The sequence below is a fragment of the Ambystoma mexicanum genome, chromosome 12, assembly GCF_040938575.1.
Source record: "Ambystoma mexicanum isolate Mex_15411 chromosome 12, UKY_AmexF1_1, whole genome shotgun sequence".
NCBI classification, from domain to species: domain Eukaryota; kingdom Metazoa; phylum Chordata; class Amphibia; order Caudata; family Ambystomatidae; genus Ambystoma; species Ambystoma mexicanum.
Genome location: NC_090936.1, coordinates 1,009,316,528 through 1,009,332,580, shown reverse-complemented (window position 1 = coordinate 1,009,332,580; position 16,053 = coordinate 1,009,316,528). Strand labels below are relative to the sequence as shown.

Below are 16,053 nucleotides of genomic sequence, written 5' to 3'. Positions count from 1 at the left end.
GTCCAGTCAGCCTGCTCCCCCTCCCCTCATCTGCCTATTCCCAGTGTAAACTCTGTGTAAGAGAGAGATGGGTAAGAGAGAGATGGCGATATGGGGCCTATCTCTAGAGACCAATGCTGGGAGGGCAGGCAGGGGGTCTTTTTTTACGGCCTTGTTATGCCTGCATGCTTTGCTGTGAATGATGCTTATGTCTTGTAGAGAAAACATTCTATTTTACGGCTGTTCAGGTCTAGATGTTCTCTGATGCGTTCTTTGAACACATTCTATTTTGTTTGTGAGACGTTTTTGACCGAGGAAGTGGGGAGGGAGTTTTATGGATATTTCCCCACAGCCCACTCCCAAGATAGTATTTGTCTGGCTCAGTAGCCGAGTGGGGTGGTGCAGTGGAAAGAAAAGTCGGCAGTAGATGCTTGAGTGTCTAATTTGTGGATATGTAAACTGTTAATAATGCATTGTGTGCTTCATATTTTCTCTAGATGCTTGTTTGAAACAGTGGCTTCTGTGTTGTGAATGCAATAAGGCAGTATAAAGAGGTGTATGCTTGTTTCTTGGAAGGTAAGATGTTATTAAGCATAAGTCCCTAACTCTATCTGGTTACCCAGAGGTAACATTTTAGCAAATGTCACTTGGGCACAGCATCTTTACAGTAGGTTAATGCAAGAGGTGCCAGCCATAATAGCCAGGGTGCCTCTATACAGCATTTGAAGTGTATGGGGTCATAAATAATGGACAAAATGATATGCACGATGTGCGGGATGCTATGTACTAGCTTCTTGTTTCCAAGTGGGAGAATCATGTCATCAAATCATGAGAAACCTATGGATATCTACTGTGAAATTACCAGGCATCTGGACCTCGTGGCCCTTGGAAAAAGACAAAACTAAAGATCACCCCCTGAAGGTGATACATTGATTGGTGATGAACTAAACCTAATACAACAAAGTCACTAAGCTCAAATAGAAATATAAGAAAATGTCTTGCATCAAGAAATACATTTTGCATGGATTATAGCAACCAATTTTCTTTCTTGCAGTTGTATGCCAGTTAGACGTTTTGAGACATTATACATAGCAGCGACCGCTTCACCCACGTCCCCTGGAAAAGACGCAAAGTGATCATGGAGAGGTTTATTACAAGAACCCCAGCTAAACCAAAGCAGAGTTCCCATGTGCCTGACGAAGCAGTTGTAGCAATTTCGAGCTCCACAGTTGCATCAATCTGCCAGGCACAATGCGTGGAAAGTATACCAGATGCTCCTACAGTCATTGATGTTGGCAGCAGCAATGTGACACAAGAATGCTGCCCAAACATGAGTGATTCGAATGGTTTTAAGTCCCAGCAGGGCCGCACTTTTCAAAGGAAATGGTTAGAAACGTATAATTGGCTTAAATATGATGAGTCTGTTCAAAAAATGTTCTGTAAGGTATGTCAGTCTGCTGATGAAAAGGGCGTGCCATTGCCAAAAAGTAGCCGTGATAAGGATGCCTGGAATGCTTTTGTTAAACATGGCTTTAATAATTTTAAGAAGGCCATAGAGAGATGTAACGGCCATCAGACTTCAAATCTTCATCGGGCGGCTGCAGTGGTGCTAGTATCTGTGGAAAGGGGTACAAATGTTGTAGCAGCTCTGTCGTTGGGCCACCTCAAGCAGATGAGGGATAACAGAAGTGCGCTGTTGAATATCTTGACCACATTGTTGGCTTTAGCTCGGCAAGGTCTTGCAATTCGGGGCCATACTGATGAGGATTCTAATTTAAATGCAATTCTGTCGCTTCGTGGCAGAGATGTCCCAGAACTTCAAACTTGGCTTCAAAGAACAGAATACAAATGGATGTCGCATGACATAGTAAATGAAATGCTGGCAATTATGTCACATAATTTGCTCCGTGGCCTAATGAAAGAGATTCATGATGCAAAATTCTTTTCGATTATTTTGGATGAGACTGCTGAGGTGTCAATAAAAGAGCAGGTCTCTGTAGTCTTTCGTATTGCAAAAGAGGATCTTCAGGTAGAGGAGATTTTTTTGGGCTTTTATCAAACGTCTAGCACTACATCACAAACTCTGTTTGCCATTTTAAAAGATGTTCTCCTGAGGTTTGGCTATGATATGGAAAACTGTCGGGGGCAGTGTTATGATGGTGCTTCCAATATGGCTGGACATCGACATGGTTTGCAGACATTGGTGCAGGAGGTGGCACCACGAGCTATTTATGTGCACTGCTTTGCACACAATCTGAATTTAGTAGTTCAGGATGCAGCTATGGGCACTTCCAAGTTCAGGGATCTGTTGGTTTTTGTAAGGGAATTGATTGGGTTCATTCGAAATTCCCCAAAACGGCTTGCTTGTTTTGAACGTTGTCAAGAAGAAGGGAGTGTCAAACTGCTTCCATTCTGCCCTACCCGATGGACCGTTCGAGCAAAATCTTTGAAGACTGTACTAGCTAACTACAGTTCTGTAATTGAATTTCTGGGACTTGCAGCCGGTGACCACAATGAAGCGGGAGCAAAAGCCCATGGGTTGCACTTGCAGCTCCATAAACTCGAAACCTATCTAGGTCTTAATCTTCTGTACTTGGTATTTTCCCGTGTTGAAACTGTGAACACTGCTCTACAGAAGGTCAATTTAAGGTTCCATGAAGCAGCGGTTATGATTGAAAACCTTAAGACCATAGTTGCACAGCTGCGTGAGGGATTTGAAGACTTCTTCTCAAAAACCACATCAGCGGCCAATGATTTAGATGTGGAACTAGAGGAACATTTTGTGCAAAGAAGGGCCAGGAAAATCCCACGGCACCTGGATGAAGGGTCAGTTCCTCATGTTTTTGAGTCTCCCAAAGACCTCTATAGACAAGGTTATTATGAACTCATGGACCTTACATTGGTAGCTTTGTCAGAACGTTTCAATACAACTGCATGTGACCATATGGTTAACATTGAACAATTTGTTACAGGGAATGCCTCCAGTGATTATGTCATAAATTTTTATAAGACTGACTTCCATGAATGCAATCTAGAGTTGCATAGAAATATGTTCCTTGAACTTACACAGAGGGATAAGACTCCGGTTATGTGTTTTCAGGATGTCTTTGACTTGTTCCAAGGTGAAAGGGGTCGTCCTATGCGCAATTTGTTCCCAGAACTGGCACGACTGCTTCAAATTGCAGTAACCATCCCTGTATCCTCTTGTTCTTCGGAGCGTTCATTTTCATGCCTTCGGCGCATCAAAACCTACCTGAGGGCTACAATGGGCCAAGCTCGATTAAATGCTGTTGCTTTGCTGCATGGACACAAAGATGAAGCTGCACATCTGGATGTTGAGGCCATTGCAGATGAATTTATTCAACGAACTGTTGTCCGTAAAAATACATTTAGCCTGGGGAAGGTGCTGCAATAAAAACAGTTCACCTGTTCTCCTCTACAGCAGCACTTGCTTGGTTTTAATCGGTAAACGTCTTTACTTCTCGTTTCCCTTGAATTGGGAACTTTTTTTGTGGTGGTGGTACTCCACCTTGCAGCTGTACCTTCTGTTTAGCAATCATTTCATTCTCCCATGTTGCTCTGCCTTTTGAGGGAGGGCTACTACAACCTGGATGATTATAGAGGGGTGGAGTAGGGGCAGTGATAGCTTACTGGAATGCAACTTGAAGGCTTAAATCTCCTTCTTTCTTGATTTTAGTATATGCAGTACATGCTAGCCAATGTTTCCACTGTTCTGCACTGCGCGCGACCCCACCCCTGCGCGCCGTTGCACCAAGTTGGCGACAATATGCAAATTTTCGGTCATGGCCAGTGATGTCACTTCCTGTATTTGAGCCCCCCCCCCCTGGAAATTCATAAGTCGGCTCCCCTGAATCTGGCCCTGATTGGGGGTGGCAAGAGGGACCGCAACGCTTCCTGCCGCTTCTGTGGCACTTAAATAAATGCATGGCAAGTTCAGCAGTGACCCTGTCATGTAAGGCGCATCACCTGCCCCTGTTCCAAACACGTGCAGAGCAGTGTGTTTAATTTCTGCACATTTAAAAATGCATCCTGTTTCAGTATTCGGGATGTGCAATGAAATGACCTGAAATGCCCCTTTATGTACGTGGGGCCAGAAAGGGCGTTTGAATGTGCGCAACTAAAATGCGAAAAGGGAGCCACTTCTTTCGGCACAAGTAATGAGATGGATGCACAAGCATATCTCCTTCCTTGCACCCCAAAAATGTATGCGAATCAGCCCCAAACTCAGGAATATTGGCACTGCACCAATCTATCATAGAGACTATTCGCCAGATCCCCGGGGGCCGATCAGAATTTAGATTCTCTTGCTGGCTACTGTCTAACACAATGGTAAAGTCCCGTGGCAGACCTACCATGACACTGAAGGCGAACGACGGCGTGTCTCTGCTGCTCTCCACTGGTTTCAACTGGACTAGCGCTCCTGTGATGTTGTCAATTTGGAAACAGTCGCTTTCTGTGTATGAAATAAAAGCACAAATCAGAAACGCTCGCGACCAAAGTTCAAAAAGGGAGATGATTTTGTTGTAGCCAAGTTTTCGATCTCATCAACAGATTTGCTTTGTCTGAGACCACACGCTGCTGCGCCTTCTCTGAGACAAAGTAACACACAGATATAAAGCTTGGTCAAAAACACACCGTGCAATGCTGGACAGGTTGATGTGTGGTTACAAATACTCCAGGATGCTTCAGTGAAGTGTCACACATCATCCATAATAATAATATAATGATGTGTTCGTTTTGGATAAGCCGAAGCTATTCCATTAGGATACACCTATGGAGGAATGACATATAAGGAGGGACGCAAAGCATATAGGTGTGGTCTGTTTTTTTTACCAGTAGTTTTAGGGGGTACCTTTTAAGTCAATTTTCAATTTGACAGGTGGCCTACTCCCATTTCCGGTCTTAGCCCTGCCCCTTTCCCCTAGTCCTGCGCCTTTGATATACATTTTAGATACATTTTATATACATTTGATAAGAACCATAATATTTGTTATATCAATTTGATTGACTCCCGATAATTTGTATATACATTTTATAAACATTTTATATAAATGTTATATATTTTTACTATGCATTTTTATATACATTTTTATATCAATGTATATGCATTTTGATATATATTTTTTAAATAAATTTTGATATAAATTTGACATAAATTTCAATATATTTGTTACATCAATTTTATTTAAATTTTGTATAATTTGCTATGATATAAATTCTACATATGGTATGAATAGATGACGTGAGGCCTGCCCATACCTTTGTTTGCCCCTGAAATAATCCTATTTGACTTAGCTTTATACACAAAGGCCCTCATTACGACCCTGGCGTTGGACCATGGTGCTATTAGCACCATGGTCCATGCCGGGCTCCGCCATGGTGGATGGCGGAATTACCGCCCCCATCACAAGGTTGACGGGGGCGGTAATTCCCCATTCACCATTTGCCCTTCCCCATTCCCATTTTGCCCCATAGGGCATAATGGGAATGGGGAAGGCGATAATTACGGCACCGCTAATAGCGGTTGCCGTAATTATCGCCAAGGTCCCTTTGCGGCACCAACTTTAATGGCTGGTTTACACCAGCCGTTAAGTACGGGTCCCGCAAAGGGACCCTGTAATCAGGCGGTAATGGTTTAACGGCGCCGCCGCCTTTTACAGCGCCGTTAAACCATTACCGCCTGGGTTGTAATGAGGGCCATAGTGTGTTTCCCACGCCTATTAAAAAAAAAAAAAGCTATTGGGTTTGGCAATGCTTGCCCTTACAGGAACGCCCGGTCAATTCAACACCGTTAATTAAAACAGCCTGCATCATGAAGCTTTGCCATGCGCATGCATACACAAAGGCCAAAACCGTCAGCTTTTGCAGCGCTTGTTCCTCAAGGATTGGCCCGCAGCGGCTCCTCCTGGGGTGCCACAGTCCACATCCCCACTCCGCCTCAATAACCCCTTCACTTTAAAATAGAATAGCGCTCTCACCTCTAACCACGTAAAATACTGATAATAACATAATACCAGAAGCAGATAGGTTTCTGCAACAATGCATGGTCCACCATTACATTGGGCCTCATGATTGGTTGGCACTCTCTTCCAACCTTGAACATTTTTCCTTGTTAACAGCATGTAAGGAACGAAACCCATATGCAAGGGAACAACTTCATATAACTGCTTTCCTTAGGTAATTAGCCTAGCATCTCTCATCAGTTAGGCCCTAAGCCATGGCATCTTCTCTGTAGTTGACCATGCTGACTGTTCTCTTCCTTAGAACTTTAAAGGGAGTGAAGGTACATTGCTATCTTCACCTGGAGTTTTATGAATATGCCTTGCCTTCCAGTCCTGAATCATGTGTGAGGAGACCACGATTTTGTCTGTTTTGTCTTTTTATTTAGTGCTATTTGTTTGTTTGTTTGTTTATTTATTGCTATAGCGCTCCGGATCCGGGAGTATAAGGGCGCTTAGTACAGGTTACAAGGCACAGTACATGGTAATAAGCAGTAATAGTAGAGCAGCAGATATATACAGAATATGCAGACAATAGAGGTGATAGCAACCAATAATGACAAAATCAGCCATGTGCAATATGTACAGTTTATAGCTAGGTCTAACTTAAAGGTTGACTTTTTGTCATAAGCCATATTTGATTCAATTATATTGGGTGCTATTACTCTCTTTGGCCTCTGGAGACCTGGTTACTCTGTCTTGAATGTGCTTAATGCATCTTTTTTTTTAACTTCTCTTTATTGGCAAGAAGCAGTAGCAGGTGGATCACATATTACATCAACAGAAGCATATTGCATAAACAGGGTACGGACAGACAATCAATACATAAGCGGCAGACCGGGCACATTCAAAGACAGCAGATCGAGTCCCGTGGGGAGAGTCACAGTACAGCCTCCACCTCTGCCCGATCCGGCGTTGGAGGCAAGGATAAAAGTTCCAGATCAGCTTTAGCGTTCAGGTAGCTACAAAACTCAGTCCATATGTTTTTAGGGCGAGCATTCACAGGCAATGTGTTGATATAGTCCTCCTCACACACCTGTGTCCAGGTGAGAGCCTTAAGCCACATTTCTAGTGTATGGGGGGATCGCCACTTCCTGCCCTGCAGTATGCATCTCTTGGCCACTATGGCTCCCATGTTCAAGAATTTTACAACCCGTCTAGCACCCTCACCCTCACCCTCCCACCTCCCAAACAACACGGCCAAGGGGTCAGGATCTATCCGGAATCCCACCATCTCTGAGAGGGCCTCCAGCACAGCCTCCCAGAACGGGGCCAACGCCCTGCAGGCCCAAAACATGTGTGCGTGATCCGCCTTGCTGGATTTGCATCTCTGACAAACATGGGGTTGATCCCGTGCGAACCTCCCAACCGCTTGAGGAGTGTAGTACAGGCAATTAAGGAGTTTGAATTGTATGCATCTAAATCTAGAGTTGAGGGAAACCTTACGCGTGTGTGCACACATCTTGGCCCACATCTCGTCAGTGATTACCAACCCCAGTTCCTGGCTCCAAGCATCGCAAACTTTGCAAGATGGTTCCGCAGAGCGCTCAGCCAACATTTTATAAAGTGCGGATATCATGCCCCTACCCACCGCTGAATTAGCAATGTAGCAAATTTCGGTGGACTCTGGGGGTTCGTCCGGGTATGAGGGCCACATGTCCTGCACAGCCGCTCTGTAAAGTACTGCAGCAACTCCAGTGGTGAGCCTGAGTGTCCCGGCCTCCATGTCTGCGGGGTGATGAATTTCCCCTCTGGGAACAGGTCAGAGAGCGCCCAATACCCCATGTCCTGCCAGTGTTGCATGAGGAGCCTATCCTGCGTGGGGGCAAGGCCTGGGAATGACCATATGGGAAGCCATTTATAGTACAGACGGAGGTTAGAATGGGGTTGCAGCATATGTCTCCGTGCCCTGATAGTGGTGGACACTGGATCCGCCGGGGCGTCAGACTGGTACGAGTGGAAGAGGATCAATGACATAACATTTATCTCCTCAGTTGCTAGGATCTCGAGTTTGACATGCGGAGGTGGGTCTTGGTGTTTGTACCAATGGGTCGTGTGTTGGGCCTGTGCGGCTATCCAGTATTGTGCTATGTCCGGAGCATTGAGTCCCCCTCTCTCGTATGGTAAGGTGATGTGCTGCCACTTCCTGCGAACGGCCCCAGCGTGCCACAGGAACCGGGCGAAGCCTGCGTGCAGGTTTGTGAAATAGTGCTTCCCGGGCCAGAGTGGGATGTTGGCGAATATGTATAGGAGCTTTGGAACTATAATCATTTTGATTAGCGACAGTCTTCCCGCTAAGGACAGGGGGAGATTACGCCACCTCTCCATTTTTGCCTCCGCGTACTGCGCTGCAGCACTGTAGTTGTCTGCCAAGAGGGAAGCCCTAGCCAGTGAGACCTGGACCTGAGGTATTTGATGCCATCTGGGGCCCACCTGAGTGGGAATTCGCATGATGGTTGGGGGGTTGCCGGTGTGAGAGGGAAGATGTCTGATCTGGTGTAGTTTATAGTGAAGCCCAAAAATGTGCCAATTTTGATGATCTCTCGGATGATTGGGTCTAAGTGGACCGAGGGGTCCCTGACATACAGAAGCACGTCATCCGCGTACAAAGATATAATTTCAGGTGTGTCACGCAGACGAATCCCCTTACGAGTGTGTTTGTCTCTGACAATGTCCGCAATTGGCTCGATAGCCATTGCAAATAGTAGGGGGGAGAATGGACACCCCTGGCGCGTCCCTCTGTGGAGGGCAAAGGGAGCCGAAATATGGGAATTAACCAGGAATCTGGCTTTGGGTTCGTGTACAGTAGCTTGATATAGGAGAGCATGCTTGGGCCAATTCCCATCTTTTCCAGCACGGCCCACAGGTATTGCCATGACACCATGTCGAATGCCTTTTGGGCATCCAGTGTCACCACGGCCGCATTAGCGTTAGGGTCAATTCTAGACATGACGTTGAAGAGTCGTTGGACATTTAAGGAGGTAGAGCGGGCAGGGACAAAGCCGCTTTGGTCTGGGAAAATAAGGTACGACATGATGGGAAGGAATCTGTTCGCAATTACCCTGGCGAAAATTTTCGTGTCTGTGTTAATAAGGGAAAGGGGTCTGTAGGAGCCACATTCCTCCAGGGGCTTGCCTGGCTTTGGGAGTACAGTGATTATAGCCTCGCGCAGGGACTGGGGGAGAGTGGCAAGGCGAAGGGACTCGTCCCATACTTCATGCAAGCGCGGGGCCAGTAGAGCGACATGCTCTTGGTAAAATTCAGCGGTCAGGCCGTCCGGTCCGGGGACTTGCCTTTTGGGAGGGCGGAAATAGCCTCAGTGATTTCATCTAGGGAGATGGGAGCGTCAAGCTGCTCTTTGGTGGCGGGAGATATATAGGACATGGGGATATTATCGAGGAGACGATCCAGATCCTGAGGACTGTGCTCAATCTGCGGGGCGTAAAGGGTTGCATAAAAGTCGGAAAAGGCCTCCAGAATGTGTTGGTCAGCCCAGTGACGTACGCCATCCTCGCCCCTAATGCTATTAATACAGGTTCTGCCCCCACCATCCGGGCCAGCCTGGCCAGAGTTCGACCGGGTCTTTCCCCCTCGCCATATTTGCGAGCCGCAATGGGTCGTGCGTAATATCTTATTTCCCTGAGGGCATGTGCCTCGAAGCTCTCCAATTCCGCCCGTATCTGTGCCAACTTGGGCGGGGAGGGAGCAGAGGCGTATTCACGCTCTAGTTCCTTCAGTTTTGATTCAGATCTTTGTAGAGAGTTCTTGATGTCTTTCAGGACCCCTGCTTCCCTAGAGATACACATCCCTCTGATGTACACCTTGAAAGCCTCCCACCGGACCTCGTCTGTCGTGTCATGACGTTTATTGGTGTCAAAAAAGGTGTGGATGTCCGCAAGGATGTCGGCCTTGAAAACTATGTTGTGCAGTGCCTCAGATTTGAAGCGCCAGCCGGAGTGGCGCGGTAGTGTGTGTTGTAGGGTAATATCGAGTGTCACTGGGGAGTGATCTGAGAGTGTGCGTGGCAAGATCTGCATGCTGAAGCTCCTCCCCATCAGCCCGGCTGACAGGAGAAAGAGATCGATTCTGGAATGGCTGTCGTGTGCAGAGGAATAAAACGTGTATTCCCTAGCTGTTGGGTTGAGTGCTCGCCAGACATCTATTAGGCCAGCCGGGCCCATGTGTGTGTGGAGCCGACGAGCGGCTCTAGACAGTGTCCTGTGTGCAGTGCCCGATCTGTCTAGCTCAGTGTTCAGTATGAGGTTCATGTCCCCCCCCCCCAGATAACCGGGATCCCTATGTATCTCGAAAGTAGGGTATTGATATCATCGAAAAAGTCGGGGGTGTCTGTACTCGGGGCATAAGTGTTGACCAGTAGGCATTCCGTGTTAGCCAACAGGCAGTCGAGGATCACATATCTACCCTCTAGATCTATGTGGCTAGTGCGTAAGGAAAACTCCACTGATTTATGAATTAAGGTTAGCACCCCCCTGGATTGAGAGGAGTACACTGTGTAGAATTTATTGGCTCCCCATGCCGGCACCAGGGAGGCGGAAAGGTGCGCAAGTGCATGGGTTTCCTGCAATAGAAGAATGTTGACCCCATGTCTCTGGGCGTATGCAGTTATCCTACGAGCCTTGGTGAAATTACTGAGCCCCCGCACATTCCACGACATTAGCCTAATAGCCATGTTACAAGCTTAAGGAACATCCCAGCACTGCATAGCATTGATTGTTGACCATGTAGTAATCTTCAATGCAGGGCCACCATCTTCCACACTCCAAGCCACACACTCCTTGCCATTTTCACAATAACATCCCTCAACATTACCACCTCCCACCCTCACTGCCCTCCCCAAACAAGCAGTGTATAAGACCCCATCCCAATACCCAGCAGGGGCTCGCCCTGCGGAACAAGGGCGCACCCAGCTGCGCGCCCAACTGGGGCGCGCACAACGGCCGTAACATGCCAAACTCGGCATTGCAGCTGCAACGGGGGTCGCTGTTGCCGTAAACCCAACTTGAATGTGAGATTGGTGCGGCGCACCGTATATTATGCAGCGGTAACAATTAGTACATTACGGGGAGCTTTAACAATAGGTCACACTTAACAAAGGATATAGATGATGCGAGATTCATAAGTACCACAAAGGAAGCGTAAAGGGCGCGCTTAAGTAGCGCCCATGGCGGCCCACATGTAATGGTCAATGTTCACCTCTTCAGTCACCTGCTGCCGGCTCCTCGAGTGGGTCGGGGAGAGGAATGTGGGCTTCAATGAATTTCACTGCCTCCTCGGGTACCGTGAAGAAGTACAACTTGTTGCGATGAGTAAGCTTCAGGCGTGCCGGAAATAGCATGGCGTATTCAATTTTCCTTTCTCTGAGCAGTTTTTTCACTTCGTTGAACTGCCTATGCTCGATTTGCACACCCATGGAAAAGTCTGGGAAAACTCTGATTGTTTGGGATTCAAATTTCAGTTCCCCTTTCTTCCGGGCCAAGCGTAGTATGTGGTCTCTGTCCCGAAAGCTCAGAACCTTGGCAATGATCGGCCTGGGGAAGTCTCCCGGTTTGGGATGTGGGGCAAGCGCCCGATGGGCGCGTTCAATCGTGAAGAACGGGGAGAGTTGGGGGTTGCCCAGGAGTTCTCTCAGTAGATCCTCAACTGCCTGCTCCATCTTACCCTTTAGTGAGTACTCCGGGATCCCCACGATACGGAGATTATTCTGGCGGGACCTGGATTCCAAGTCGTCGTACTTTGCCTTGACTTGCCTCATATCCCGCACTAGTTCAGAAACAGTGTTTTGAAGAGTGTGCATACCATCCTCCGTGGTCCCAATGCGTGTCTCGGCCTCCGCCAGTCTGGTGCCATGCTGGTCCAATTTGGCTCGCATAGAAGCAACACTTGCATTTATGTTGTCCAATTTTTTGTGAAATGAGGCGAAGTTTTTCGCCATAGTTTCCATCAGGGTGGTGAGGTCAGGCTGCGGGGATCCGGATGGTGGGTCAGAGTCGTCCAGGCTCGGAGGTGACCTCCCCCGCTCCTGTCTGGGGGGCGACTTAGCGTATTTGTCCATTGCTCCCGCCTTGTCGGTTCCGCGTGATTTACTTGGCATGCTACGGGAGTGCAATGAAGCACCACGGGGCAGCTCCTGCCAATTGTTAGGACCGTAATCCTTGGGCCCCTTGGGTGCAGTAGTATCTGGACAGGCAGGGGAGTCCCACCCCTCCGCCAGCAGGAGCCTAAATTCGATGTACGGGTAGTGCTGAACTGCTCACTGGGTGACACCGTTCCAGAGCTGGATCACAGGTCCCGGTAGTTGCAGCGGCAGTGAAGGCTCAGATGCCTCGTATGGGCGGCCCAATGTAATCAAGGGCGGTGGGTCTGCGATGGTAGGGCTGGGTCCCCAGCAGTTCAGTTTATCGCCCAATGGCTGCAGCTCCACAGCAGTTGACGAGTATAAGGGCCCCAGATCCGGAGGGGCACCATGCCACAACCACAGCCCCCAACCTCCTCACCCGCAGGGGCGTAGCTTGGATCTTTCAGCCACGGGCCAGCAAACAACCAGGAGGCGCACAGGATACGAACCGCTTCAGGCACCGGTCAGCCCATAAGGAGAAGCTCAGGAGGATGGCACCGCCCGGGCGGTTCATGGAGGGTCAAGTGCGCAGGTGGCAAGGCCAGGAGAAAATGTAGGCCTCCCTCCTGACGATGCTGCGCGGCTCCGTAGGGCACCAGAGGTAGGCAGCCGCTCCACCAGGCTTAGGAAGTCGCAGTCACAGCAGCACACAAGGGCCGTGCCCGCCGCAGCATCATGTGGCGCGGTAGGCCTCAGCGAGCGGGGAGCCGGGTCGGGAGGAGAAAGGGTCCTGCTCGGTAAAAAAGTCACGGTTTTCACCACGACTTGGATCAATATGTCGCTCCGAGGGCAGCCAAGACGATGAGCTCACTCCCATCAACGGATGGTACAGGGAACCGCTGATAAAGGCGGATATACAGCAGTCGGGCACGGAGCTTGAAAGCTAGGCAGCCATCTTGCAGGCTTCTCAACAGCGCCCCCTTTGCTTAATGCATCTTTGATTGTTCAATACTTGGCACCCACAATTATTCACTCCTTTAATAGAAATATGTCTTACGTACATGGCTTATCCTCTTTAACTCCTCTTGTTCTTTGCAGTTGCTTCTTGCTGCGGCATCCTTGATTCTTAGCCAAGCAAATATCCTTTGTTCCTGAACAAATATGTATTCCAGGGCCTGTCAGCTCTGCAGCCTTGGTCTTTCTCCTCAAGGCTTCTCGCTTACTATTGTACTATGGCAACTTCCATTTTCTCAACATGGCTGCTTTACTCGCCTTGTATTTGCTACTTTAGCAAGCTTCTACATTGTCTTGTCTACCTTGCGTTTCTGCATATATACATCTACTGCATACCTTATACTCATCTTCTTTGTGTAGATTATTTTCTTCATATTCGCATATATGTTTACTTTGTCACTTTAGTCACATCTTCATTCTTTAGATATCCATACATCAGGTTTAGTGCATCTTCTCTTCTTCATGATGTCACTTTGCATCTGCCAGACTTTACTTATAGTTCTTCTATCTCCAGCGGTGTCTGCAGAGTCATGGCTACTGCATCAGTTTGGGGATTCATTTGGTACGGTTGTCTGAGTGCATAACGCCTCTCATGCCTCAGATGTGGTATTGGGATGATATCTGGTGCCATGCACAGTGTTCTCTTGCTGTTCTTCCAATATGACGGAGGTGAGGAGGTGGGCTCTATAGATGATGTGTACATCTGCCTCTCTACAGCAGGGTGCTAAATTTCTGGCAATTACAACTGTGGACGACTTTGGCATAATAGTCTGCTGCTGGGTGACTGATTGGAGTTGTTTGCATGCCTGTGGGGAAACCCTACAGAGTTCATTGGATCCCTGGCGGGGGCTCATCACTAGCACAACATGCAGAGGACTGCCTCCTGGGGACTCCTGATTGCAAGCCATCGCTGTGATTACTAACCGGATTAACAGCTGCAAACCTTGCTGATGAAGATTAAAATGGTGCGCTAACATCACAAATAGCAAAGAGTTGGGGGGCTGTAACACAGATTTTCCATATCTATTGGGGTTTTACACAACTTCTTTTAGGGCGTTTCTTAAGAATTAAAGGTACAGCCGGGGTAAATAGATTTGTCAGGTTTGCATTCCCATGCATTCAGGGGCTTATAGTTTATCATTCAGGATGTGAACATTTAACCCACAGTGATGTTCTTCTGGCTTAACACGTTGCTATAAGGTTTTACATGTTATGTGGATTTGCTAATTTTTTGTGTTTTGTCAGTAAACTCTAAAAGACAGTATTATTGTGGGCCTTGAAATCCAAAGTTTAGATATTAAAGATTGGAAAGTATGAGGTAAAATGTGCAGCAGGGATAAATTCCCGGTGGCACAGTGTACCCAAAGGGTGTGATCGTGATACTTGCTAATTATTTAACCCCACTCCGATTTAAGTGTAAAAGAAAAATGGGGTTCTTATTTCAAATGGCGTGAACATTTTTGCAAAATTCCTGCCTTCCAAGCCTATACATTTGCACTCCAATTGGTTAAAGGGAGACCTATATCAAGGAGTATGATCCTGCATCACACACATGCACACATTATCACATTCACACAAGCACACAAATGATGACCTATGTAGCTGTCTGATGCCTAGCTGTGTGGGAACACTTGAGACAGGGTCTTCTGTTGGAGAGATGGTTTGTGGTGCATGGCCATTCAGTCCTCCCAGCTGGTCAATGCGATATCTTCATTCCCTGCTGCTGAGAATCATACTTATGTTCCTGTTTGGCCCAAAGCAAGTTTTGTTCCCAGCCACCTGTTTATCTTCTAAGGTATAGTTTTGGTTGAAAACGGATTGCATCACAGTCCAAATGTGTTTGGGTCTGAAATTCCTTCGGCTTTCTTGTACAGTCTAATTTTCAAGGTTCAACCACCCAGGAACATGGGTGGACGTTCCTGGCTGGTGGCATGTTCTGCATTTCTGTAGGACCTTAATTCGATTAGCTCAGGAGCAATCATTTGTCTTGGAAGCAAGACAACGCAGAACAACACGCTGCCACGCTTAGAGACTGGTCCCCACTATTTAGCACGTTATTTAATTGGATTAATGTGTTAGTGTGTTCTTTGCATCTCACTACAAGTCAAATAACCTGTACTAATTATGTCAGTCCATTGGTGCAGGCCAGAGTTAGATTGGCCCCTCAGCCTGTCATCAGAGGTCAAGAGTCATGAGGCAAGGGGTGGGCCACTTTTTTGAGGCGAGGGGTGGGACACTTTTCTTTGGGTGACCGGGCTTATTTATTATCCCAGTCCGACCCTGGTGCAGGCTAATTGGTATGAATTGTCAGAGGCAAAAACAGTTCTTGATTTTTCTGCCTATTAAAATGGGTCTCTTTCAAGGTGCCACCTGATGAGCCAAGTCTACTGATGAGCATGATTTCTCACCAATGGGCCACGCATATATAGCCTGACCAGCAGGGACACCAAACCCGAAGATCCTACGTTGTCATCCTAGACTGGTTTACTGCATTGATCCTTTGCATTCTTTGATTCTATTATTGATTAGCTTTTTCCAATAACAACTGAAATTGGAAAACAAAAACTATGATTATCTATCATGATGGCTTGTGCCTCTTCCCCCTTTTCTCCCGTTTCCCCAGTATCACAGTATCACCAGCTCAACTGTCCCCATGTTACAGCTACTAATTGGTAACATGTCATGTGATTCCCCCCAAAAGTGCTGTGTATGATGGGGACTTATAGGTCCATATTGAGAATGGGGTAAAGAAGACCTTCTTCCCTAAGTGTGGTCTCCTCAAAAACCATGACAGGCTGATGGGAAACCCCAAAGTGGCAGAAGTGCCATAGACGTACTGTAAAGGCCTGGCGCAATATTCCAGACATCTATTGTGGTGCATCATGTAATGGTGATAAAGAAGGGGATTGATCATGTGACCTTCTTACTCCAGAAGAGAGATGTAGCTTGCAGCACTAATGGACC

At 47.3% G+C, this 16,053-nt stretch overlaps 1 protein-coding gene across 3 annotated transcripts in view; it reads right to left on the bottom strand.

The window, feature by feature from the left end:
* The window catches only part of LOC138514206 (cadherin-related family member 5-like), a 410,910-nt gene that overhangs the window by 138,963 nt on the left and 255,894 nt on the right, over nucleotides 1-16,053 (bottom strand). For all 3 annotated transcript variants that reach the window (XM_069629545.1, XM_069629544.1, XM_069629546.1), the window contains one exon: nucleotides 4,353-4,453. In XM_069629545.1, coding sequence (XP_069485646.1) covers nucleotides 4,353-4,453 — 101 coding nt within the window. The remainder of the gene's footprint in view (nucleotides 1-4,352; nucleotides 4,454-16,053) is intronic.